Source organism: Macaca fascicularis, chromosome 19 (assembly GCF_037993035.2).
Source record: "Macaca fascicularis isolate 582-1 chromosome 19, T2T-MFA8v1.1".
Lineage (NCBI taxonomy): Eukaryota > Metazoa > Chordata > Mammalia > Primates > Cercopithecidae > Macaca > Macaca fascicularis.
Window position 1 is genome coordinate 16,998,033 of NC_088393.1, and position 26,237 is coordinate 17,024,269.

Here is a 26,237-nt window from a genome sequence, read left to right on the forward strand (position 1 = left end):
CGGGGAGCAGGGGTTCTGATTCATGGGGTCCCACCAGGGCGTAGGGGTCCTCATTGGGCTCCACCGAAGATCGGGGTCCTAATTGAGCCCACGGAGACAAAGTCCTGGCTGATCCGGCCCCCTGGGAACGGGCGTCCCGCGTGCGTGGGATGCCCAGAATGGGGAGCCCCCCAGCCTCCCTCGCCTTGCAGGGGTGCCCCGCACCCCGCCTCGCTGGGCGGAACGGGGTCGCGATGTCAGTAGGGTCAGCGCCTGGGACGTCCGACTGTCCAGCTCCGTCCGTGGTGCTGGGCGTCCCCACAACCTGTCCCGATGTAGGCCGTCGCCCCTCCTCTCCCGCGGGGGCCGGGCCTGGGGTGGCGCCTGGCGGGCGGGGGCGGGCCCAGCTGCGGGGGCGCAGTCGCCGGGCCTCGGGCGGCGGGACGGACGAGACCGGGGCCCCGGGTGGCACCCGGCGGGCGGGCGGGCGCCATGGAGCTGCTCTCGGCGCTGAGCTTGGGCGAGCTGGCGCTCAGCTTCTCACGGGTGCCGCTCTTCCCCGTCTTCGACCTCAGTTACTTCATCGTCTCCATCCTCTACCTCAAGTATGAACCAGGTGAGCCGGGGCGGGGGGCTGAGGGGGCCGGCAGCCGGGGGCGCGGGCCGGGGCAGCTGGGGGTCGCGGAGAGGGGGAAGCCCGTGCGTGGTGGAGGGAGCGGGGGACAGGTTCAAGGATTGCATCGTGGGAGTAGTCAGGCGCGAGAATCATGGGGTTCTCCCACGCCGGGGTGAGCCCGGGGGAGAAGCTTCCAGGACGATGAAGCTGGGGGAAGGGAAGGAGAGGCGTGAGCCCGTTTAGAGGAGGGGGAACAGGTGCTTGGGGGAGGGGTGGAGGAAAGGTCGGGGCTCCTTGTTGGGTCAGAGCTGCAGAAACTTGGGCAAGGGGCGCCGGCTGTGGCGAGGGTGCAGGTGGGGGTCGGTGCAGCTGTTCTGGCCGCGCGCAGGTGTGACCTCCCTCCTTGACCTTGGCACGCGGAGTGGGAGCGCCAGTGGGGTGTCTATATAAGGGCCGCCGCGCCGCCGGGGGCTGCGGTCAGGTTCAGCGAAAGTGACACCGGTTCTCCTCCCCGCTGCAACTGTCCAGCACCCTCCACTCCTCTCCCTTCCCCCACGGTGCTGAATCTCCGAGTCCCCACGGGAATTCTTCCAGCCCTGGCTCCAGATCCTTTCCACTTACGGAGCAGAACTGGTCCCAGGGCTGGGTGACTTGGGGTCAGCGTCCTCCCTCTCAGCTCCAGACCCCAGGCTGGGGAGGTCACAGGAGGGTACACCCTGCTTCTTAGATTTTTTAAAAAGTCATTTTTAAAATGAGGATGAATGGCTTCCTTAGAACGTGTTCTATTTTTATAAAAGGTTCATGAACAAATGTTTCTTGTTCATCGTTATTCTAGCACACCAGCAACTTACTAGATAATAGATTTTAGACTTAGAAAAATAAAAGAACCCCAAACTTCATGAGCCTTCCTCCCACTTAGATGTAAATTACCACTGTAGCTCAAAAAGGAAATAGCTTTATTCTCAGATGATAAAAATAAGTAATTCTATTTACTAAAAACTCAAACTGAAAAGGGCAAAGGAAAAAAAGAGAATTACTGTCAACATAGTGGTGGCCAGCCACCCTTCCTGATCTCTCTTCTATTCATTTATACTTATGTAGTTATAGACATAAATGCACACTCTTTTTTTTTGTTATTGCTGTTGTTGTTGTTTGAGATGGAGTTTCGCTCTGTCGCCCAGGCTGGAGTGCAGTGGAGTGATCACTGCACTCCACCTCCGGGGTTCAAGCGATTCTCCTGCCTCAGCCTCCTGAGTAGCTGGGAGTACAGGCGCCCGCCACTACCCCTGGCTAATTTTTGTATTTTTGGTGGAGACGGGGCTTCACCATGTTGGCCAGGATGGTCTCGATCTCCTGACCTTGTGATCCGCCCACCCAGGGCTCCCAAAGTGTTGGGATTACAGGCGTGAGCCACTGAGCCCAGCCAATGCACGGTCTTATGCTAACAGGATTACACTGTACTTGCTAGGAATTTTTATTCTATTTTTGCCTATCCACATGCCAGAGCCTATTTTCTTAAAAGCTATCCTGAAGAACAGTTACAGTGCAAAACAAAATAGGCTTTTGTGTTGTCCTAGCATGAACATGGGCTGTCTTTCCTTTCTGGGGAAGAATTCTTGGTGGTTCAGGCCAGTTCCTTGGGCAGTTGCAGAACCTTAGAAAATCTGAAACTGGCTGGGCACAGTGGCTCACGCCTGTAATCCCAGCAGTTGGGGAGGCCAAGTTGGGCGGATCACCTGAGGTCAGGAGTTCGAGACCAGCCTGGCCAACATAGTGAAACCCCATCTCTATTAAAACTACAAAAATTAGCCGAGCGTGGTGGCATGCACCTGTAGTCCTAGCTACTTGAGAGGCTGAGATGGGAGAATCACTTGAACCTGGGAGGTGGAGGTTGCAGTGAGCCGAGATCACTCCATTGCACTCCAGCCTGGGCAACAGAGGAAGACTCTGTCTTGGAAAAAAATATAAAAAGAAAAGATAATCTGAAACTGAGGAGGGTTGGAGCCCTGTGGGGATGTAGGACACAAATGTCTTGAGAAAAGAGGTCTCCAAGCTGCCTGGGAACTTGCAGGAAGGTTCAAGATATTTCTGCAGAAGTCCTAGAATAAGCTATCCAAGCTCTAAGTGCCAGAGCCTGAAGGTTCCTGAAGGCTGAGAAGTGGTTCCAAACCCTGGCTTTTCATGAGATGCTCCTGGGAGCTTTCAAACCCCCCAGCTCCACCCCACACCAATTGATTCAGAATATTAATCTCCCCTCCCTCAGTGACTGATGTATGTTATCAGGGCTAAGGATACCCCACCCAGTTCAACCTCCTCCTTTCATAACTGGGGAAACAGGAAATAGTGGCTAAGCTATCTTAAATACACAGTGAGCCTGTGGTCCCATGGCTGGTCAGTTGCAGCCTCGGGACTCAGCCCAGGTCTGCTTGACTCTAAGAATCAGTACAATTAATGTGAGATACTTGGTTTCCTTAGAAAAGTAAGGTGTTGGAGGCCAGACGTGGTGGCTCATGCCTGTAATCCCAGCATTTTGGGAGGCAAGGCGGGTGGATCACTTGAGCCCAGGACTTTGAAACCAGCCTGGGCAACATGACAAAACCCCGTCTCTACTAAAAATGCAAAAATTAGCCAGGTGTGGTGGCACACGCCTGTAATCCCAGCTACTCGGGAGGTTGAAATGAGAATCGCTTGAACCCGAGAGATGGAGGTTGCAGTGAGCCGAAATCTTGCAGCTGCACTCCAGCCTGGGTGACAGAGCCTGGTTGAGACTCTGTCTTGGAAAAAAAAAAAAGAAAAGTTAAGTAAGGTGTTGGATTGAACTGTTAGTCCCAGTTTGGTATGCATGCTGGATATCTGTAAATTTTCTTCTCAGAATTTGTGTGCTAGACCAGCTACAGAATTTGCCAGGCCCAATACAAAGTATTAGTGTAGGGCCTTTTGTTGAGAAATTAAGAATTTCATAGCCAGGCATGGTGGTGTGTGTCTGTAGTCTCAGCTACTTGGGAAGCTGAGGCTGGAAGATCACTTGAGCCCAGGAGTTGGAGCTTAACTGTGCCTGGCTGGGTCGGGCTTTCTTGAGAATCCTGAGAGCGGATGAAGTTCAGAATGCCGTTCTCAACTGAGCAGCATCAGTGCCGCCTGGGAGCTACAGTGAGCTATGATCACCCCACCGCCCTCCAGCCTGGGCAACAGAGCAAGACCGTATCTCCTTAAAAAAATGTCAGCATAGGTCAGATAATCTCAGCATTTGGGGAGGCCGAAGTTGGAAGACTGCTTGAGGCCAGGAGTTCATGGCCAGCCTGGGCAACATTGTGAAAACCCTTCTCTATAAAAAATACAAAAATGGCCAGGTGCGGTGGCTCATACCTGTAATCTCAGCACTTTGGGAGGCCGAGGTGGGCGGATCACCTGAGGTCGGGAGTTCAGCGGACCTCAGGTGATCTCCATGTAGCCTGACCTACATGGAGAAACCCCATCTCCACTAAAAATACAAAATTAGCCAGGTGTGGTGGCACATGTCTGTAATCCCAGCTACTAGGGAGGATGAGGCAGGATAATCGCTTGAACCTGGGAGGCAGAGGTTGCGGTGAGTCGAGATTGTGCCATTGCACTCCAGCCTAGGCAACAAGAGTGAAACTCTGTCTCAATGAATAAATAAATATAAAAATACAAAATACAAAAATACTAGCCAGGCATGGTGGCATGTGCCTGTACTCCTAGCTACTAGGGAGGCTGAGGTCAGAGGATTACCTGAACCCTGCAAGGTGAAGGCTGCAGTGAGCCATGATCATGCCATTGCACTCCACCCTGGGCAACAGAGTGAGACCCCGTCTCAAAAAAAAAGAAAAAAGAAAGAAACTAAACGTCTCTGAATCATGGGAGTCAGTTCTACCACTAGCACTGAGTAAATACCACACTGGTTATTTCACCACCATGAGCTTCAGTTTATTTGTCTGTGAAATGGGATCACTGGTAAGAGAACCCCTGACTCCCTTTCCTAGCTATTATAAAGATCTATTGAGAATTTTGTCAGGAATAAGGTCTAATGCATTTGTGAGGGGTGGTGATGTTTATTTGGAAGTCTATGGAGGAATGTATTACTTGGGATACTGGCATTTTCTGGATCAGGCTTGCTTGCTTTTCTTTTCTTTTCTTTTTTGAGATGAAATCTTGTTTTCTTGCCCAGGCTGGAGTGCAGTGGCATGATCTCAGCTCACTGCAACCTCCACCTCCCAGATTTAAGTGATTCTCCTGCCTTAACCTCCCAAGTACCTGGGATTACAGGCACCCGCCACCACACCCAGCTAATTTTTTGTTTTGTTTTGTCTTGTTTTTGGAGATGGAGTCTCGCTGTGTTGCCAGGCTGGAGTGCAGTGGCGCGATCTCGGCTCACTACAACCTCTTCCTCCCGGGTTCAAGCGATTCTCCTGCCTCAGCCTCCCGAGAAGCTGGGATTACACACATGCGCCACCACGCCCAGCTAATTTTTGTGTTTTTGGTAGAAATGCGGGTTCACCACGTTGGCCAAGATGGTCTCAATCTCTTCACTTCGTGATCTGATAGTCTCCATCTCTTGACCTTGTGATCCACCCACCTTGGCCTCCCAAAGTGCTGGGATTACAGGCGTCAGCCACTGCGCCCGGCCTTTTTTTTTTTTTTTTTTTTTTTTTTTTTTGTATTTTTAGTACAGATGAGTTTTCACCATGTTGGCCAGGGTGGTCTCGAATTCCTGAACTCAAGTTATTCACCCGCCTCAGCCTCCCAAAGTGCTGAGATTACAGGTGTAACCCACTGCTCCCAGCCAAATTAACTTTAAATTTTTTTTTTTTTTTTGAGACAGGGTGTTGCTCTGTCTCCCAAGCTGGAGTGCAGTAGTGCAGTTGTAGCTCACTGTGGCCTCCAACTCCTGGGCTCAAGCAATCCTCCCACCTCAGCTTCCCATGAGCAACTGTGCCTGGCTGGGTCGGGCTTTCTTGAGAATCCTGAGAAAGGATGAAGCTCAGAGTGTGGTCCTCAACTGAGCAGTGTCAATGTCACCTGGGAGCTGGTTAGAAATGCAGAGCCCCCACAGTGGCTCATGCCTATAATCCCAGCACTTTGGGAAGCCAAGGTGGCCGGATCACAAGGTCAGGAGTTCGAGACCAGCAGGGCCAACATAGTGAAACCCTGCCTCTACTAAAAATACAAAAACTAGCCAGGCATGGTGGCAGGCTCCTGTAATCCCAGCTATTTGGGAGGCTGAGAAAGGAGAATCGCTTGAACCCAGGAGGCGAAGGTTGCAGTGAGCCGAGATCATGCCACTGCACTCCAGCCTGGGCGACAGAGCGAGACTCCATCTCAAAAAAAAGAAAAGAAAAGAAAAGAAAAAATACAAAAATTAGCCAGGCATGGTGGTGCACACCTGTAATCTCAGCTACTTGGGAGGCTGAGGCACAAGTATTGCTTGAACCCGAGAGGCGGAGGTTTGCATTGAGCCAAGATCTCGCCACTGCACTCCAGTCTGGGTGACAGAGTGAGACTCCGTCTCAAAAAAAAAGAAAAAATAAATCCGTTTGTCCTGATTGCTACCCCTCTTTCATTTAAATCAGAATTGTAGGCCAGACGTGGTGGCTCATGCCTATAATCCCAGCATTTTGGGAGGCTGAGGCTGGCGGATCACCTGAGGTCAGGTGTTTGAGACCAGCGTGATTAACATGGTGAAACCCTGTCTCTACTAAAAATACAAAAATTAGCTGGGCATGGTGGCAGGTGCCTGTAGTCCTGGATACTTGGTAGGCTGAGGTGGGAGAATCGCTTGAACCCAGGAGGCGGAGGTTGCAGTCAGCAGAAATCATGCCATTGCACTCCAGCCTGGGTAACAGAGCAAGACTCCGTCTCAGAAAAATTAATTAATTAATTAATTAGTTAACTCAGAATCATGGGGCTGGAGGAGGTGGCTCACGTCTGTAATCCCAGCACGTTGGGAGACCAAGGCAGGCAGATCGCTTGAAGCCAGGCGTTGGAGACCAGCCTGGCCAACACAGTCCCTGTCTCTACTAAAAATACAAAAATTAGCCAGGAGTGGTGGCACAAGCCTATAATCCCAGCTACTCTGGAGGCTGAGGCACGAGAATCGCTTGAACCTGGGAGGTGGAGGTTGCAGTGAGCCGCGATAGTGCCACTGCACTCCAGCCTGGGCAACAGAGGCAGACTCCGTCTAAAAAAAATAATAATAATTTAAAAATTCAGAATTACTGGGGTTGGCACCAAGCATTGGTGTTTTATGAAGTTCCACAGATGAGAATTGGTTCCCTGCATCGGGGTATCCCAGCCTTGTGCTGGTGACAGGGCATTAGGTGCCCTGTGCATTTCAGGAGGTTTTGTAGTATCCTCCACCCTCTGAGGCTAGTAGCACCTCCACCCTGCCCCACACCATCCAATAATGACAACCAAAAATGCCCCAGACATTGCCAGTGTTCCTGGGGGCACAGTCTCTCCCAGCTGAGAACCATTGATCTGGTGCATAAATCTCAAACTCCCATGCCTCCAGGGGCAAGTCAGTTGATGTATACTACACAGAGCCTAGCCAGATGGGGACCGTCTGTCCCTAGGTGAGAACCAAGCAGGCACATCTCTACCTGGTTGGGGCTGGAACCCCCAGGACTGATTTTTCCTGTGTGTCTGTGTTGGCTGTTCAAACATTTCTCTTTCTTTTCCTTTTTTAAATTAATACACTTGGCCAGGCGTGGTGGCTCACATCTGTAATCCCAGCACTTTGGGAGAGCGAGGCAGGTGGATCACCTGAAGTCAGGAGTTCAAGACCAGCCTGGCCAATATGGAAAAACCCTGTCTCTACTAAAAATGCAAAATATTAGCCGGGCATGGTGACGGGCACCTGTAATCCCAGCTACTCGGGAGGCTGAGGCAGGAGAACCACTTGAACCTGGGAGGCAGAGGTTGCAGTGAGCCAAGATTGTGCCAGTGTGCTCCAGCCTGGGCGATAGAATGAGATTCTGTCTCAAAAAAAAAAAAAAAAAAAAAAGATGGGGGTTCTGCTGTGTTGCCCAGGGTGGTCGTGAACTCCTGGGCTCAGGAGATCCACCTGCCTTGGCTTCCCAAAGTGTTGAGATTACAGGCATGAGCCACTGCCCCTGGCCAACCACTGATCTTTCTACTATCTCCAGAGTTTTGCTTTTTCCAGAATATCCTGTGGTTGGAATCGTGCAGTATGTACCCCTTTCAGACTGGCTTCTTTCACTTAGGAATATGCATTTAAGGTTCCTCCATGTCTTTTCATGTCTTGATAGTTCACTGAATAATATTTCTTTTTTTCTTTTTCTTTCTTTTCTTTTTTTGAGACAGACTTTTGCTCATTACCCAGGCTGGAGTGCAATGGCGCGATCTTGGCTCACTGCAACCTCTGCCTCCCAGGTTCAAGTGATTCTCCTGCCTCAGCCTCCCAAGTAGCTAGGATTACAGGCACGTGCCACCACGCCTAATATTTTGTATTTTTGGTAGAGACGGGGTTTCACCATGTTGGCCAGACCGGTCTCGAACTCCTGACCTCAGGTGATCCTCCCACCTTGGCCTCCCAAAGTACTTGGATTACAGGCGTGAGCCACCGCACCCGGCCAAATAATATTTCATAGTAAGGATGTTTCATGTTTTGTTTATCTACTCACTTCCTGCAGGACATCTTGGTTGCAGTTTTAACTTTTTAAAATTTTTTTGAGAAGGAGTCTCGCTCTGTCGCCAGGCTGAAGTGCAGTGATGTGATCTCGGCTCACTGCAACCTTAGGTTCACTGGTTCAAGCAATTCTCCTGCCTCAGCCTCCTGAGTAGCTGAGATTACAGGTGCCCGCCACCATGCCCAGCTAATTTTTGTGTTTTTAGTAGAAACAGGGTTTCACCATGTTGGCCAGGCTAGTCTTGAACTCCTGACCTCAAGTGATCCACACGCCTCGGCCTCCCAACGTGCTGGGATTACAGGTGTGAGCCACTACACCCAGACAAGTTTTAACATTTTTCATATGCTGTTAGGACCAAAGAAAACTTTTATTTGATTCCTGATTTGAGATCTCTGGTTTGAACTACAAGCTTTTTGAGGGCAAGAGGCTGTTGACCCCTGCTCCACCTTGTGAGGCAGAGGCTGCTATCTCTATTTTACAGGGGAGGAAACTGAGGCAGAATGCTGAGCTCAAAGGCTCAGGAGGAAAAGACTGGTCCTAGAGTCACTGAGAGACTCAGTCAGTACCCCAGGCTTCATACACCTCCGACTAAATAGCACGGTGCTAGAGTGCCCTGGGGACCCTTCTAGCACCACCCAGCCATCTGCAAATGAGGCATTGACCCCTGGAGAGGGAAAGTCACAGAGTCCATTACAGACCAGACTTAGGGACCCAAAGCTTCTTCCTCTCTTTTGAGGCAGAGCTGATTTTTTCTGTTTTATTGACTTATTTTTTAATTTTTAATTTTTTTTTTTTGAGACGGAGTTTGCTCTTATTGCCCAGGTTGGAGTGCAGTAGTGCAATCTCGGCTCACCGCAACCTCCGCCTCCTGGGTTCAAGCGATTCTGCTACCTCAGCCTCCTGAGTAGCTGGGACTATAGGCATCTGCCACCACGCCCAGCTTATTTTTGTATTTTTAGTAGAGACAGGGTCTCACTATATTGGCCAGGCTGGTCTCGAACTCCTGACCTCATGATCCACCCGCCTCGGTCTCCCAAAGTGCTGAGATTACAGGCGTAAGCCACTGCACCTGGCCTGTTTTTGTTCTCTTTTCTTTTTTTTTTTTTGAAATGGAGTTTTGCCCTTATCGCCCAGGTTGGAGTGCAGTGGCATGATCTCGACTCACTGCAACTTCTACCTCCCAGGTTCAAGCGATACTCCTGCCTCAGCTGCCGGAGTAGCTGGGATTACAGGCATAAGCTACCATGCCCCGCTGAGGCAGAGCTGATTTTTAAAAAAATCCATCTACTGAAATTTCCACCCACAGGTACTTTCCATTTCCACACAGTTCCAGAAATACCTCTTGCGTCGTTGCTAGGCGCTAAGCATCTCTTTTTCACCCTCATAGTCAGCGTCTTTGGAAATGACTGATATAGATCTGGGGTGGTCACCTTGTCCAGGCTTTCCCAAGATGAGCATTGAAAGTCCCATGTCCAGCCGGGTGCAGGGGCTCACGCCTGTAATCCCAGCACTCTGGGAGGCCGAGGTAGGTGGATCACCTGAGGTCAGGAGTTCGAGACCAGCCTGGCCAACATGGAGAAATCCCATCTCTACTAAAAATACAAAAGTTAGCCGGGCCTAGTGGCGGGTGTCTGTAATCCCAGGTACTCAGGAAGCTGAGGCAGAAGAATCACTTGCACTCCAGCCTGGGCGACAGAGCAAGACCCCATCTCAAAAAAGAATAAAAGAAAGTCCAGCTGGGTGCAGTGGCTCACACCTGTAATCCCAGCACTTTGGGAGGCCAAGGCGGGCGGATCACGAGGTCAGGAGATCAAGACCATCCTGGCTAACACGGTGAAACCCTGACCCTACTGAAAATACAAAAAATTAGCCGGGCATGGTGGCAGGCGCCTGTAGTCCCAGCTACTCGGGAGGCTGAGGCAGGAGAATGGCGTGAACCCGGGAGGCGGAGCTTGCAGTGAGCCGAGATCGCACCACTGCACTCCAGCCTGGGCAACAGAGTAAGACTCCATCTCAAAAAAAAAAAAAAAAAGTCCCATGTTCCAGGAAACCCCTGGGACCCAGGCAAAGGGGTATAGTTGGTCACCCTAGACAGCCTCCCCATTCTACACGTGGGCAAACTGAGGCCCAGGGAAGGGAGGGACTAGCCTAAGCTCACCCAGTGAGAGGGGAATGTGTTTGTGGCATGCGGCAGTTGAAAAACCTATTGACTTCATGGGACTGCCCCAAAACCCATCAAGAGAAACCAAGGAGTTTGGAAAGGGGAAAGGACCTAGACTTTGTTTTTTATTTTTATTTTTATTTATTTATTTATTTTGAAGCGGAGTCTCGCTCTGTCACTCAGGCTGGAGTGCAATGGCACAATCTTGGGTCACTATAACTTCCGCCTTCTGGGTTCATGCCATTCTCTTGCCTCAGCCTCCTGAGTAGCTGAGATTATAGCCACCTGCCACCATACTCAGCTAATTTTTGTATTTTTAGTGGAGACAGGGTTTCACCATGTTGGCCAGGCTGGTCTCAAACTCAAACTCCTGACCTCAAGTGATCCACCTGCCTCAGCCTCCCAAAGTGCTGGGATTACAGGCATGAGCCACTGCGCCTGGCCGTCATCTTGGTCTTTGGACAGTGAAGCAAACTGAGGCTTGGCGGGGGGCAGGCAGTCACTTGTCCAAGGCCATGCCAGAGTGAGTGGCAGAGCCAGAAGCTAGGCATGTGACGACGTTTTGCCATGTTGCCCAGGCTGGTCTTGAACTCTTGAGCTCAAGTGATCTGCTTGCCTCAGTCTCCCAAAGTGCTGGGATTACAGGCGTGAGCCACCGCGCCCAGCCGACATGTGACTTTTATAGCAGGGCACACACATGCTGCAAACATGGGCATCTGCCCGGCATATCATAACTCATGCAAACCCGAGGTCCCCACCCCCATTCCCCAACCTCAGTCCCTGGGATGATCCCAGAGGGCACAAGAAAGATCCTGGAAAGAATTCAGTCCCTGGGAGTTATTTTTAGATGCAGAGGTATCCATTTCTGCAAAACATGGGTGCCTCACCCGACCTGGCCTCTGCACAGGCCACCAGCTGCTCTGAGGGATTAACTCTCAACCAGTTGTGTTTTAAATAGACCCTAGGAGAGGAGCTGAAGCATTTTACCTCATACCCTAGGACCCTGGTCAATGTTGAGACGTAGGACAACCTTAAGTGCAGGGAGACGCTGCATTTTGGGCTCATAACTCCAAGGTGATATTAGAGGAGGGAAAAGCTCATTCCAGTCCTCAACAGAGTTAGACAAAGAAGCAATGTTCTGCTTTATTTTTTTAAAAAAAGAGATGTGGAAATAAAAAAGTGGCTTGTTCAAGATCACATGGTGAGTTGGTGGGGATGTCGAGGAGAGGGGCAAGTGTATTGATTACTTACTGTAAAACAGGTGTGTCCAATCTTTTGGCTTCCCTGGGCCATGTTTGAAGAAAGAATTGTCTTGGGCCTCGCATAAAATACACTTACACTAACGATAGCTGATGAGCTTTAAAAAAAAAAAATCACAAAAAAACTCATAATTTTTTTTTTTTTGAGGCAGAGTCTTGCTCTGTGGCTCAGGCTGGACCTTGGCTCGCTGCAACCTCCACCTCCTGAGTTCAAGAGATTCTCATGCCTCAGCCTCCCATATAGCTGAGATTACAGGTGCGCACCACCACGCCCAGCTAATTTTTGTATTTTTAGTAGAGACGGTTTGCTAGGCTGATCTCGAACTCCTGACCTCAAGTGATCCACCTGCCTTGGCCTCCTAAAGTGTTGGGATTACAGGCATGAGCCACTGAGCCCGGTCATAAGTGTATCATATTGCAGCCCAACATTTTCACTCAGTGGTATGCTTATGGGGCTTGTCTTTGTTGATACACCTAAAACAGAGATTCTCAACCAGAAGGGATTTTGTTCCCGAGGATAAATTTGGCAATATCTGGAGACATTCTTGGTTGTCACAGCTGTGGGGGAGGGTGCCACTGTCATCTAGTAGGTGGAAGCCAGGGATGCTGCTTAACATGCTATAATGCCAGGATGCCCCCATAGCAAAACATGATCTGATCCCAAATGTCAATAGGGCTGAGGCTGGAAAACCCTAATCAAGGTCTAGTTCACTTTTCTTTTTTTTTTTTCTTTCCTAGATTGTATTAAGAAATTAATATAGCTGAACCACATCATATTTAGTTTCTAGGTTAATATGAAAAGTCGATAATTTTTCTTTGAAACTTACAAGTACAATCTGCAAATACATAATTTTGAGAATAATTTAATATGTTGACTTCAAGATACAACTATATTCTATGTAAGATACAACTCTATATGTCAATATTTTATTTTTTTTTATCTTTTATTTTTGAGACGGAGTCTGGCTCTGCCGCCCAGGCTGGGGTGCAGTGGCCGGATCTCAGCTCACTGCAAGCTCCGCCTCCCGGGTTTACGCCATTCTCCTGCCTCAGCCTCCCGAGTAGCTGGGACTACAGGCGCCCGCCACCTCGCCCGGCTAGTTTTTTGTATTTTTTTGGTAGAGACGGGGTTTCACCGTGTTAGCCAGGATGGTCTCGATCTCCCGACCTCGTGATCCGCCCGTCTCGGCCTCCCAAAGTGCTGGGATTACAGGCTTGAGCCACCGCGCCCGGCCTATTTATTATTTTTGAGACAGAGTCTCACTCTATCACCCAGGCTGGAGTGCAGTGGTGCGATCATGGCGTACTGCAGCCTCAAACTCTTGAGTTCAAGCAATCCTCCCACCTCAACCTCTTGAGTAGCTGGAATTACAGGTGCATGCCACCATGCCCAGCTAATTAAAAAAAAATTTTTTTTTAGAGATGGGGTCTCACTGTGTTGCCCAGGCTGGCCTCCCCTCCCTTCCCCTTCCCTCCCCTCTCAACAGGGTCTTGCTCTGGAGTGTAGTGGCGTGCTTATGACCCACTGCAGCCTCCACAACACCAGCTCAGGTGATCTTCCTACCTCAGCTTCCTGAGTAGCTGGGACTACAGGAGCATGCCACCACGCCCAGCTAATTTTTAAAATTTTTTGGAGAGATGGGGGTCTCACTATGTTGCCCATGTTGGTCTCGAACACCCAGGCTCAAGTGATCCACCTGGCTCAGCCTCCCAGAGTGTTGGGATTACAAGTGTGAGCCACCGTGCCCAGCCCGGAAACAAAATATTAATACATGCTACAATGGGGATGAAGCTCGAGGACATTATGCTCAATAAGCCACACAAAACAACAAAGTCTGTATGATTTCACTTATATGAGATGCCTAAAGTCATCAATTTCATAGAGACAGAAAGTAGAATGGTGGGTGCCAGGGGCTAGGTGACGGGAGATCGGGAGTGAGTGTTTAATAGGTTTCAGTTTGGGAAGATGAAAGAGTTTTGGAGATGGTCGATGGTGATGATGGCAAAACAATGTGAGTATAATGCCATTGAACCACACACTTGGTCAGGTGCAGTGGCTCATGCCTGTAATCCCAGCACTTTGGGAGGCCGAGGTGGGCAGATCACAAGGTCAAGAGATAGAGACTATCGTGGCCAACATGGTGAAACCCCATCTTCACTAAAAATACAAAAATTAGCTGGGCGTGGTGGCGCATGCCTGTAATCCCAGCTACTCGGGAGGCTGAGGTAGGAGAATCACTTGAACCCGGGAGGAGGAGGTTGCAGTGAGCCGAGATCACGCCACTGTGCTCCAAACTGGGCAAAAGAGCGAGACTCTGTCTCAAAAAAAAAAAGAACTACACACTTAAAAATGTTTAAAATGGGCCAGCATGGTGTCTCATGTCTATAATCCCCACTCTTTGGGAAGCCAAACCAGGTGGGTGGCTTGAGCCCAGGAGTTTGAGACCAGCCTGGGCAACATGGCGACACCCCATGTCTACTTTAAATATACAAAAAATTAGCCTGGCATGGTGGTGCGCGTGCCTGTAGTCCCAAATACTTGGCTGAGGTGGGAGAAGTGTCTGAGCCCAGGAAGTCAAGGCTGCAGTGAGTCATGATTGCACCACTGCACTCTAGCCTGGGTGATGGGAGTGAAACCCTGTCTCAAAAAAAAAGAAATGTTTTTTTTTTTTTTTTTTTTTTTTTTAAACAGCAGGGATAAGAATACCAGCATAAGTCTGGGTACGGTGACTCATGCCTGTAATCCCAGCACTTTGGGAGGCTGAGGTGGGAGGTTCACTTGAGTCTAAGAGTTAGAGACCACCTTAACCAACATGGTGAAACCCCTTCGCTACTAAAAAAACAAAAATTAGCCAGGCATCCTGGTGGGCGCCTGTGATCCCAGCTACTTGGGAGTCTGAGGCAGGAGAATCGCTTGAACCTGGGAGGCGGAAGTTGCAGTGAGCTGAGATTGCACCGCTGCACTCCAGCCTGGTTGACAGAGTGAGACTCTGTCTCAAACAAACAAAAAAAGTTTAAAAAAAAAAAAAAAATACCAGCATAAGCTCATAGGGATCTTCGGATCAGCTGAGGTCAGAATAGCCATTTCTTTTCTTTTCTTTCGTGTGTGTGCGTGCGTGTGTGTGTGTGTGTGTGTGTGTGTTTGTTTTAGATGGAGTCTTGCTCTGTTGCCCAGGCTGGAGTGCAGTGCAGTGGTGCAATCTCGGCTCACTGCAACCTCTACCTCCCGGGTTCAAGCGATTCTCCTGTCTCAGCCTCCTGAGTAGCTGGGATTACAGGCATGCACTACCGTTCCCGGCTAATTTTTGTATTTTTAGGGACGGGGTTTCACCATGTTAGCCAGGCTGGTCTTGAACTCCTGACCTCAAGTGATTTGCCCACCTTGGACTCCCAAAGTGCTGGGATTACAGGTGTGAGCCAGCACGCCCGGCCCAGAGTAGCAATTTCAAAGTACTCCCAGGTGCAAGCTGGCCCATCTCTCTAAGCCTCAGCCTCCTCAGGACAATTAGGAGACTCCTGTAATAATAAAGCCATCCCTTGGCTGGGGCACTGATGAGGATTTAATAAGTCCTAAATGTGAGCTAGTGTAATCATCATTGCCACCTCTCTGGGCGTGGAGGAAAGGACTCCCACTCGGCTCTCTATTTTCTCTGTGCAACCTCAGGCATGCGTGCAGCCTCTCTGAACCTTGGTTCCTCCTCTGAAACTTACGAACTGCTCAGGGTTGGGTGGGCGGTCTGGATTAGGATAGGCTGACCGGAGCATATGGGAGGGAAGCCTGTCCTTGGCATGCTGGTGATGATGGGGGACACTCCTGTGCCTCCCAGGAGCGGTCGAGCTGTCCCGGCGCCACCCCGTCGCATCCTGGCTGTGCGCCATGCTGCATTGCTTCGGGAGCTACATCCTGGCTGACCTGCTCCTTGGGGAGCCACTGATCGATTACTTCAGCAACAACTCCAGCATCCTGCTGGCCTCAGCTGTCTGGTAAGCCGTGCTGGGCATGGAAGAGCAGAGCCAGGTGGGGGAAGGAACAACCTGGGCACCAGGGAGGAGAGAGGTTGGAGGAATTAGAACGCACCAGCAACAGCCCTCATGATGGCCCTGAACATGCTGCCCTCCATGCTCAGCTCTGGTCTAGGCTCAGCACGCTGGGGAGGGGGGTCTGACACAACCACAGCTCCCTACCCCAATCCTTCACAGTCTGCCCATCCCCTGGCACTCAGCGTTCTCTCCCCAAAAGGTACTTGATTTTCTTCTGCCCCCTGGACCTCTTCTACAAGTGTGTCTGCTTCCTGCCTGTGAAACTCATCTTCGTGGCCATGAAGGAGGTGGTGCGAGTCCGCAAGATCGCGGTGGGCATCCATCATGCCCATCACCACTACCACCACGGGTGGTTCGTCATGATTGCAACTGGGTGGGTCAAAGGTAAATAGGATGATGACAATGAAAAATCATCCCAGTGGAGAACTTTTGGTCCAGCGGTACTACGAGGCACGCCAGTTGGGAAAGCCATTGCTCCAGGCAAAGGGGTGTAAAGACGGGAGTAGGTGTTCAAACCTCCCTAAAGGTATCAGCCGATACCTTTAGAGATGTTTATTGTCAGGGGTACCTAAGACAGTGATGATGACGACGAAAGCTAGCGTTGCCAGAGCAGGGTTTCTCACTTGCAGCCCTACTGACGTGGGGCTGGATCATTCTTTGTGGTGGGGGCTGCCCTGTGCATTGTAGAATGTTGAACAGCACCCCTGGCCTCTACCCACGAGATGCCAGTAGCACACTTGTCCCCAGCTGTGACAAAGGAAATTGTTTCCAGACATTGCTAAACACCTCCTACAGAGCAAAAATTGCTGCAGGTGAGAACCCCTTCTTCTCCAGAGCTCTAGCTATAGGAGCTCTTAACTTTTGGGGACCATGGCCCTTTTGCCAGTGAAACCTACAGACCATTTCGTATGAAGAAAATAGAGCTAGACATGGTGGTTCATGCCTGTAGTTCTAGCTATTCAGGAGGCTGCGGTGGAAGGATCACTTGAGCCTAGGAGTTCAAGGTTACAGTGAGCTATGATTTTGCCACTGCACTCCAACTGGGCAACAGAGCAAGAGTCTGTCTCTAAAAAATTAAAATTAAAAAATAAAGTAATAATGAAAATGTTACTAGAAATAAAGAACGTTTTATAATGATAAAAGGGTCAATCCACTAGGAAGGTATAACAACTATAAACATATATGCACCTAGAAACAGAGCACCAAAATGCATAAAGCAAAAATGGACAGAAGTTCGGGGAGAAAGAGATAATTCAACATTATAAGTTGGAGAAGTGGGCCAAGGAGTAACAGGGAAAGCAGGGAAAGAAGGCCTGAGCAAGTGCCAAAAACCACTGGGTACTTTATCCTCACTTCCTGCCCACCAGATATGGGTACCCACAGTGCCAAGGCCTAGAATCACCCTCCACTGAGCCATGGTGTCCTCAGTTATTCCTTGCTATGGGGGTCAACCTGTGCATTATACAATGGTGAGCCACCTCCCTGGCCTTGACTCACTAAACACCAGTAGTGCTCCCTCCCCAACTGTGACAACTCAAAGTGTTTCTCAACATTGCCAGATGCTTCCTTGGGGACAAAATGGCCCCAGATGCGATTGCCTGGTCCAGTAGTACATCTCAGGCACCCCAGTTGGTGCAGCAGTTCCTGGAGTGAATGTCCAAGTCTCTTTAACCAATACATTTAGGGTAAATGGAAAGATTCTTCCAGAAATTTAACCATTACCTCCATTTGAGTCTCCTTATTGTCTCTCCAGGAAGCTTTTACTACTGAGCAGATTCCCCAGGGGTATAGCATCTCCCCCAGAGGATGGGTGGCTTGAGAAAGATTGAGAACTTGGAGCCTTGAGGAGGAGAGAGACTGGGGGTGGGGGCTGCCTTGGAAGCCTCATGCACAGCTTGGGGTCCTGGATTAGGGGCATCAGGACAGACAACTCCAGATTGAAGACCTGCCTTGCAGGTGGGGACATAACTGATTCCTTTAGGCGACTTTTGCTCTGAATTTGCCATATGACCCTCAGCAAGGCTGTTGTCCTCTCTGAGCCTCAGTTTCCCCACCTGCAGCTGATGATCATACACCCCCAGGCTCAGTGTCCCTCTAGAGAAGACCCCGGGAGTGGAGAGACTGCTTCCTTGGGAATTCTAACAAGAGGAAAAGGAGACCTGGGGGTGGCGGGCTTGTTCAGAAGCACCCTGTCCTGTAGGGTCTGGTGTCGCCCTCATGTCCAACTTTGAGCAGCTGCTCCGAGGGGTCTGGAAGCCAGAGACCAACGAGATCCTGCACATGTCTTTGTAAGTATCCCCCTCCACCTCTGCCTCCATCTCTCCTGTATGTCTGGGTGCCTGACCCTGAGTTGGATGCTGCTGATAACTTAGAGAGGCCTCAACCCTTGACTCTGCCTTTCAGGAGCTTTCAGAGGCTATGACTGGGGAAGCTCAAAGCAGAGCCATAGCTCTGCTTGGTGTGGAGGTTGGGGAGGGTAAGCTGCAGGAAGGAGGCAATACCTGATTGGGGTTTTGAAGGGTGAGCAGGAGTTCAATGGCCAAGAAGGAGCCTCCCAACAGAGGCAGCATCTCTGCCAACTGTCAAATCACAGAAGAGCAGCAATGCTGCTGGGTGTGCAGGGTCAGGGTACAGGGTATGCATGGGGTATGGAGTGTGCATTGGGAGCATATCTGGAGCTAAGTGGACAAGGCCAGGTAGCAGCATCCAAGACCCAATGCAGGATCCCATGTTGCATTTAGCTTAATGCTTTTTTCTTTTTTTTGAGACAGAGTCTTTCTCTGTCGCCCTGGCTTGAGTATACTGGCGTGATCTCGGCTCACTGCAATCTCCACCTCCCAGGTTCAAGAGATTCTCATGCCTCGGCCTCCCGAGTACCTGGGATTACAGGCACACGCCACCATGCCCAGCTAATTTTTGTATTTTGAGTAGAGATGGGGTTTCACCATGTTGGTCAGGCTGGTCTGGAACTCCTGACCTCAAGTGATCTGCCCATCTCAGCCTCCCAAAGTGCTAGGATTACAGGCATGAGCTACCCTGCCCCGGTCAGTTTAGTGCATTTTTAAAAGACCTTGTTGGGGGACTGGGCGTGGTGGCTCACACATATAATCCCTGCACTTTGGGAGGCCAAGGGTGGAGGATTGCTTGAGCCCAGGAGTTCAAGACCAGCCTGGGCAACATAGTGAGACCTCTTCTCTAAAGAAAAAAAGGTTATATTAGCTAGGCATGGTGGGATGCACTTGTGGTCCTAGCTACTCAGGAGACTGAAGCAGGAGGATTACTTGAGCCCAGGAGTTCGAGGCTTCAGTAAGCTAGGATCATGCCACTGTACTCCAGCTTGGGTAGCAGAGCAAGACCTTGTCTCAAAAAAAAAAAAAAAAAAAAGGAATCATGCATATAAATCAAGTGGCCCTGGAACCTGGTGAGTGCTTTGGAAATATTAGGTAGAATTATCATCATTAGTCCGGGCATGGTGGCTCACGCCTGTAATCCCAGCACTTTGGGAGGCTGAGGTGGGGGGATCACCTGAGGTTGGGGTTTGAGACCAGCCTGACCAACATGGAGAAACCCCGTCACTACTAAAAATACAAAATTAGCCGGGTATGGTGGCGCATGCCTGTAATCCCAGCCACTCGGGAGGCTGAGGCAGGAGAATGGCTTGAACCCAGGAGGCAGAGGTTGCAGTGAGCCGAGATTGCACTATTGCACTCCAGCCTGGGCAACAAGAGCGAAATTCCATCTCAAAAAAAAAAAATACAAAAATTAGCTGGGTGTGGTGGTGTGCATCTGTAGTCCCAGGTACTTGGGAGGATGAGTCAGGGAATCGCTTGAACCTGGGAGGCGGAGGTTGCTATGATCCGAGATCGTGCCACTGTACTTCAGCCTGGGCAACAGAGCAAGACTCCATCTCAAAAAAAAAAAAAAAAGAAAGAAAAAGAAAGAAAGAAACAAAGAATTATTAAATACATGCAGTGAAGCTGGGCATGGTGGCTCACCCCTATAATCCCAGCTACTCAGGAAGCTGAGGTAGGAGGATTTCTTGAAACCAGGAATTCAAGACCAGCCTGGGCAACATTACAACAACCCATCTCTAAAAAAAAAAAGAAAAGAAAAAATTAGCGAGGTGTGGTGGTGCGTGCCTGTAGTCCCAGCTACTCAGGATGCTGAGGCAGGAAGATTGCTTGATCTCAGAAGGTTGAGGCTGGAGTGAGCTGTGATCACCCAAGTGCACTCCAGCCTGGGCAACAGAGCAAGAACTTGTCTCAAAAAAAAAAAAAAAAAAAAAAAAAAGCAACGAGAGACAGACATCAGGAATAGAAGTCACAGGTCTGTCTCTTTTGCAACAAATAAAAACATCTTAAACCTATTTTGCCAGGAAAAAAATAAAAGTTAAGGAAAACTCTGCATGTTGTAATCACATTTTCTGGGGGAATGAGCTGATGAGGGATCTCCAAGATCATCCTGATGTTCCATGATTTGCTAGAAGGACTCAGAGAACTTAGCAAAGCCATTAAATTCAGGGTTATGATTTGTTACAGTGACAAGATATAGAATAAAATCAGCAGAGGCAGCTCACACCTGTAATCCCAGCACTGTGGGAGGCCGAAATAGGAGGATTGTTCAAGGCCAGGAGTTCAAGACCAGCCTATGCAACATAGCAAGACTCCATCTCTACAAAAAAAAAAAAAATCTTAAAAATTAAGCAGGCACAGTGGCATATAACTCTAGTCCTAGCAACTTGAGGGACTGAGGTGGGAGAATCACTTGTGCCTCAGAGTTTGAAGTTACAATGAGCCATGATTAGACCTCTGCACTCTAGCCTGGGTGACAGAGCGAGACCCTGTCTCTATAAATAAATAAATAAAGTCAGCAGGGGTTGGCTGGGTGCATAGCTCACACCTGTAATCTCAGCACTTTGGGAGGCTGAGGCAGGTGGATCACTTGAGGTCAGGAGTTCAAAACCAGCCTGGCCAACATGGAGAAACCCATCTCCAGTAAAAATACAAAAATCAGCTGGCGTGGTGGCAGGCACCTGTAATCCCAGGTATTTGGGAGGCTGAGGCAGGAGAATCACTTGAACCCAGGAGGTGGAGGTTGCAGGGAGCTGAGATCATAGCACTGCATTCCAGCCTGGGTGACAGAGTGAGACTCTGACTCATACACAAATGAGAAATCAGCAGGGGCAAAATGTGCATGAGGCAGAGTACAGGAGAGAAAAGGTGCAAACATCCAGTTTTCCTCTCCCAGTGGAATCATGTGGACAGGGCTTCATTCTCCCAGCAGCAATGTGTGACAACATGCATGGTGTACTGCCAACCAGGGAAACTCTTCTGAGCCTAGGTATCCAGGGTTTTTATTGTGGCTCAGACCTAGCTAACCACCTGTGTGGCTGACCTCAGTCTTCAGCCCCTCTAGAGGTCCAGCTGATGCTGCATGGCCCAAGACCCCCACCATAAATTATACTGTTACTACCTGGTGTGGCCCAAGACCCTCAGGCAAACAAAGACAGTCTTATCAAGGCAGGACACTCCAAGGGCTTAGAGGGCATATTCCAGGAGCTGGACAAAGGCCAGGCCTTTCCTTGGACCAGGTTAACCCATCATGCATAGGATGATACCACCTCACCCTCCCAACTTACAATCAGGAGAAGCTGTGACTGGGCGCAATGGCTCACACCTATAATCCCAGCACTTTGGGAGGCCGAGCAGATCACTTGAGGCCAGGAGTTCAAGACCAGCCTGGCCAACATGGTGAAACCCTGTCTCTACTAAAAATACAAAATACTGAAAATACAAAAATTAGCCAGGCATGGTGGCATATGCCTGTAATCCCAGCTACCTGGGAGGCTGAGGTGGGAGAAACATTTGAAACCAGGAGGCGGAGGTTGCAGTGAGCCGAGATTGCACCACTGCACTCCAGCCTGGGCAACAGAGTGAGACTCCATCTCAAAAGGAAAAGAAAAGAGAGAAGCTGGGATGGGAGCTGGTGCCAGGGCAGGGGGTTGTCTGGGCCAGAGTTACAAAGACTTGAGCCATGCAGGCACCTCCCGGTAATGACAGCTGCTCCCTCCAGCCCTACCAAGGCCAGCCTGTATGGAGCCATCCTCTTCACCCTCCAGCAGACCCGCTGGCTCCCAGTGTCCAAAGCCAGTCTCATCTTCATCTTCACCATGTTCATGGTGTCCTGTAAGGTAAGCCTTTCTCTTCCTGCAGCGTTCTTGCCTTGACCAATGCCACCCTGTCACCTCCAGGCTGGAAGTGGGGAAATTGGACACTCCCAGCCTTATGTGGCTGGGACAGGGCAGCCCAGAGAGGGGAGATGCTTGCCAGTAGGTCGCTGGGAAGAGTCTTTAAAAAGGCAGTGTCCAGCAGCCAGGACACAGGTAAGGGGAACAGGCCTTCTGTGCAAAGGGCCCAGCTTGAACCAAGGTCAAGGTGGGCCCAGTCCCTTGGGTACAGAGACCAGAGGGACAAGAAGCTGAAATGGCAGCATCAGGGAGCCGGGAACTCATTTGGACCAGGAATAGTTCTAGTCTGACAGTTGTGCCTTGAGCTGACATCACCCCACCCAGGAGGGGTCTTCAGGGGCTGGACTCTCTCCCTCTGCATGAAGACCTCAGCTCAGGGCTGTGTCTTCCCTGGGCGAGGACTGCAGGGCTGTCAAAAGGAAGTAAGCACGAGTCTCCCTGCATTAGGGGAGAAGGGAGAGGCAAGCAGATGGCTGGGATCCTGTTCTGCTATGTTTGTAGCTCCAACCCAGGCCCAATGTCTTAGTCCATTCAGGCTGCTGTATAACAGAATGCAGTGCCATAGACTGTGTGGCTTAGAAACAACAGAAATTTATTCTTTGGCCGGGCATGGGGGCTCATACCTGCAATCCCAGCACTTCGGGAGGCCAAGGTAGGCAGATCACTTGAGGCCAGGAGTTCAAGACCAGCCTGGGCAACATGGCAAAACCCCATCTCTCCTAAAAACACAAAAATTAGCCAGGCATGGTGGTGCATGCTTGTAATCCCAGCTACTTGGGAGGCTGAGGCAGGAGAATTGCTTAAACCCTGGAGGTGGACTTTGCAGTGAGCCAAGATCATACCATCGCACTCCAGCCTGGGCAACAGAGTGAGACTCTGTCTCAAAAACAAACATATAGACAAACAAAACACAAATGCAAAAATTAACCAGGCATGGTGGCGCATGCCTGTAATCCCAGCTACTTGGATGACTGAGGCATGAGAATTGCTTGAACCCAGGAGGCGGAGGCTGCAGTGACCTGAGATCATGCCATGGCACTCCAGTTTGGGCAACAGAGTGAGACCCTGTCTCCAAAAAAAGGAAAAGGAAGAAATGTATTTCTTACAGTTCTGGAGGCTGGGAAGTCCAAGATCAGGGTACTAGCCTGGTCGGGTTCTGGTGAGGACCCTCTTTCCTGGTTGCAGACAGGCAACATCTCACTGTGTCCTCACGTGGTGGAAGGGACTGGTTAGCTCTCCTGGACCTCTTTATAAGCGCACTAATATCATTCCTGAAGCCTCCACCCTCATGATCCAATCACCCCTCCAAAGGCCTCACCTCTTAATATCATCACCTTGGTGATAGGTTTCAACATATGAATTTGGGAGGACACAGACCTTCAGACCTGCACTTAGCACAGCTTTTCTCTGAGCCCAGGTGTCATGGGGAATTCTGGGGGGATGGGTGACCAGCAGTTCCAGTGTGCTTGGAACTTTCCAGGGGTCAACACTTGAAGTCTGGCATCCTGGGAAACCTGGGATGGTTGCCTATCATCCTGGGGGTGCATGCAGCCAGAGGGTTGGGTCGGGGCTACCTCCAGAGGGCTGGGTCGGGGCTACCTCCAACCTTGACTTTGATGACGCTCTCTCCCCTCTTCTCCCTACCCTGCTATCCCCTACTTTTCTTTCCACCTTGGTCTCCCTCTGTCTCTCTTGCTGTCCCCCTGGCCACCCCACCTCAGGTGTTTCTGACGGCCACCCACTCACACACCTCCCCCTTTGATGCCCTGGAGGGGTACATCTGCCCTGTGCTGTTTGGTTCGGCCTGCGGGGGTGACCATCACCATGACAACCACGGTGGGTCCCACGGCGGTGGTGGGCCAGGAGCTCAGCATTCGGCCATGCCTGCCAAGTCCAAGGAGGAGTTGAGCGAGGGCTCCAGGAAGAAGAAGACCAAGAAGGCGGATTAGGGGGTGGCCCAAGGGGCACCGGAGAGAGGACCCGGACCCAGGACCCTCTGAGCTGGGAGGCTTCCTGCGCTCAGATCTATCCTTCCCTGGCCTTGACTTCCCCATCTGCACATCAGGGTCATTGGCTCACCCTCCAGGGCTGATGTGAGGGTTGAGATCTGGGGATGAGGATGAAGAACTTTTGTAGAAATTGGGGTTCCCTCTTTCTTTCTGCCAGGACCCCATAGAGTCACAGGTTTTGGAGGGGTTCACGGAATCCTGGCAGCAGCTCCAGCCAAGAATATCACTGGTTGGCACTTATATTCTTAGTTCTATTTTTCCTTCTTTAAAATTGCATCTTGACTGGGTGCAGTGGCTCATGCCTATAATCCTAGCGCTTTGGGAGGCCGAGGTGGGCGGGTCACCTGAGGTCAGAAGTTCAAGACCAGCCTGGCCAACATGGTGAAACCCCATCTCTACTAAAAATACAAAAATCAGCCAGGCGCGATGGTGCACGCCTGTAATCCCAGCTACTCGGGAGGCTGAGGCAGGAAAATCACGTGAATCCGGGAGGTGGAGGTTGCAGTGAGCCAAGATCTTCCCACTGCACTCCAGCCTGGGCAATAGAGCAAGACCCTGTCTCAAAAAAAAAAAAAAATTGCATATTGACTCCTGAAGAACTTCTAGCCATGTTGTGATCCATTCATTTGATGGACATTTTTTAAGTACCTATGAGCCAGGTGCTGCCGTTTCAAAGTCTCTTCTTACCCACGCTTCTCAGTGGCTAGACCTTTTCCCGTACCCAGAAAGTCCCGACTCTTGCTGGGTGTCCCTGGACAAGTTGCCTTCCTCCTCTGAGCTTGGCGCTGCCCATCTGTATAGTGGCGACCCTTGGCCCCCTCACTGTACGGAAGGGCTGATGTGAAGCTGTGGTTGAAAAAGGCTCACGTGCTCCTGAGCCTCATGCAGTCAGGAGGGGAGAACAGGACGGTTGGAAATTATGATTGCAAATGGCTTTGCATTTTAGATCATTCGTGTGTGTGGATCAGGGAAACACAAGTTCCCTGGCACAAAGGAAGCCCTCGGTAGACACGTCTAGGGCAGGCTTGAGAGATCAGATGGTGTGAAAGGCTTGTGATCTGTTCGTCTCAGGCTCCCCCTAAACCAAGGAAATGGAGCCAGCTGGATGGGGTTCCACGATCCAGCTCTACTGAGGGGCTGTGAGTGTGCACAGTTGGGACTTGGAAGTATCAGGTCTCCCTCAGGCTGGAGTCCGTTGTCACTCATTCAGCCATTGAACAAACATACGGATGCTTCCCTGCTCTGTGCTCAGCCTTGTGCTGCTGCTGGGCGGGCCAGGAACCTGCTTCGGTGTGAGCGAGGTGGATGATATTATAGCTTCCTGGCCACCCTCGTCTCAGCCTAGGTCACCAGGATGTCTGAGGGGGGTGGGTGCATGGGACAGGCATGGCCAGTCTCAGGTGAGGTTTGGGCCCAGACCTCGTTGGAGTCCCAGATGTTGCCAGGCTGTTGGAAAAGTGCCTTGTTCCTGTGACGCCTGGGAGTTAGGTGGGTCCTGGGGAAGTTTCATCCTCTTGCTTGTCCACCTCAGCTCGGCGTGGAGGAGCAGCCAATAAATCATTGTGAATGAACCCTCATGGCTTGTCTGATTTATGCCTGGGATTTTGTTTTTTGTTTTTGGTTGAAACAGAGTCTCACTCTGTTGCCCAGGCTGGAGTGCAGTGGCGTGATCTCGGCTCACTGCAACCTCCACCTCCCGGGTTCAAGCAATTCTCCTGCCTCAGCCTCCCGAGTAGCTGGGATAACAGGCGCCCGCCACCACGCCCGGCTAATTTTTGTATTTTTAGTAAAGGCGGGGTTTCAGCATGTTGCCATGCTGGTCTTGAACTCCTGACCTCCAATGATCCACCCACCTCGGCCTCCCAAAGTGCTGGGATTACAGGCATGAACCACCAAGCCCGGCCACATGCCTGGGATTTTGGCCTCAAGATGTGGGGATGGCTGGGCATGGTGGCTGATCCCTTTAATCCCAGAACTTTGGAGGGCCGAAGCGAGTAGAGCACCTGAGGTCAGGAGTTCGAGACCAGCCTGGGCAACATGGTGAAACCCCACCTCTACTAAAACTACAAAAATTAGCCAGGCGTGGTGGCGGGTGTCTGTAATCCCAGCTACTCAGGAGGCTGAGGCAGGAGAATCGCTTGAACCCGGGAGGCGGTGGTTGCAGCGAGCCGAGATTGTGCCATTGCACTCCAGCCTGGACAACAAGAGCGAAACTCATTCTTTAAAAAAAAAAAAAAAAAAAAAAAGACTGTATGCAT

The 26,237-nt window shown here is 50.6% G+C and overlaps 1 protein-coding gene across 2 annotated transcripts; it reads left to right on the plus strand.

Moving 5' to 3' along the window:
- Window positions 1-396: 396 nt before the first annotated feature.
- TMEM38A (transmembrane protein 38A) lies at window positions 397-25,550 on the plus strand. Of its 2 annotated transcripts, XM_045379173.2 has the most exons (6): window positions 397-595; window positions 15,510-15,666; window positions 15,923-16,107; window positions 17,924-18,011; window positions 21,796-21,913; window positions 23,692-25,550. In XM_045379173.2, the coding sequence occupies exons 1-6, from the start codon at window positions 472-474 to the stop codon at window positions 23,917-23,919; spliced, it is 900 nt and encodes a 299-aa protein (XP_045235108.2). In that variant the 5' UTR covers window positions 397-471; the 3' UTR covers window positions 23,920-25,550. The 2 variants fall into 2 exon arrangements, with proteins under 2 accessions (XP_045235108.2, XP_073882406.1); XM_074026305.1 differs by lacking the exon at window positions 21,796-21,913.
- Window positions 25,551-26,237: the final 687 nt, after the last annotated feature.

Bases quoted from the DNA above. Each gene is read 5' to 3' on its own strand.
- TMEM38A (XM_045379173.2), top strand. From the start codon at position 472: ATGGAGCTGCTCTCGGCGCTGAGCTTGGGCGAGCTGGCGCTCAGCTTC. The intron at 15,667-15,922 runs GTAAGCCGTGCT...TCTCCCCAAAAG, and splicing joins CTGCTGGCCTCAGCTGTCTG to GTACTTGATTTTCTTCTGCC. The intron at 21,914-23,691 runs GTAAGCCTTTCT...ACCCCACCTCAG, and splicing joins TGTTCATGGTGTCCTGTAAG to GTGTTTCTGACGGCCACCCA.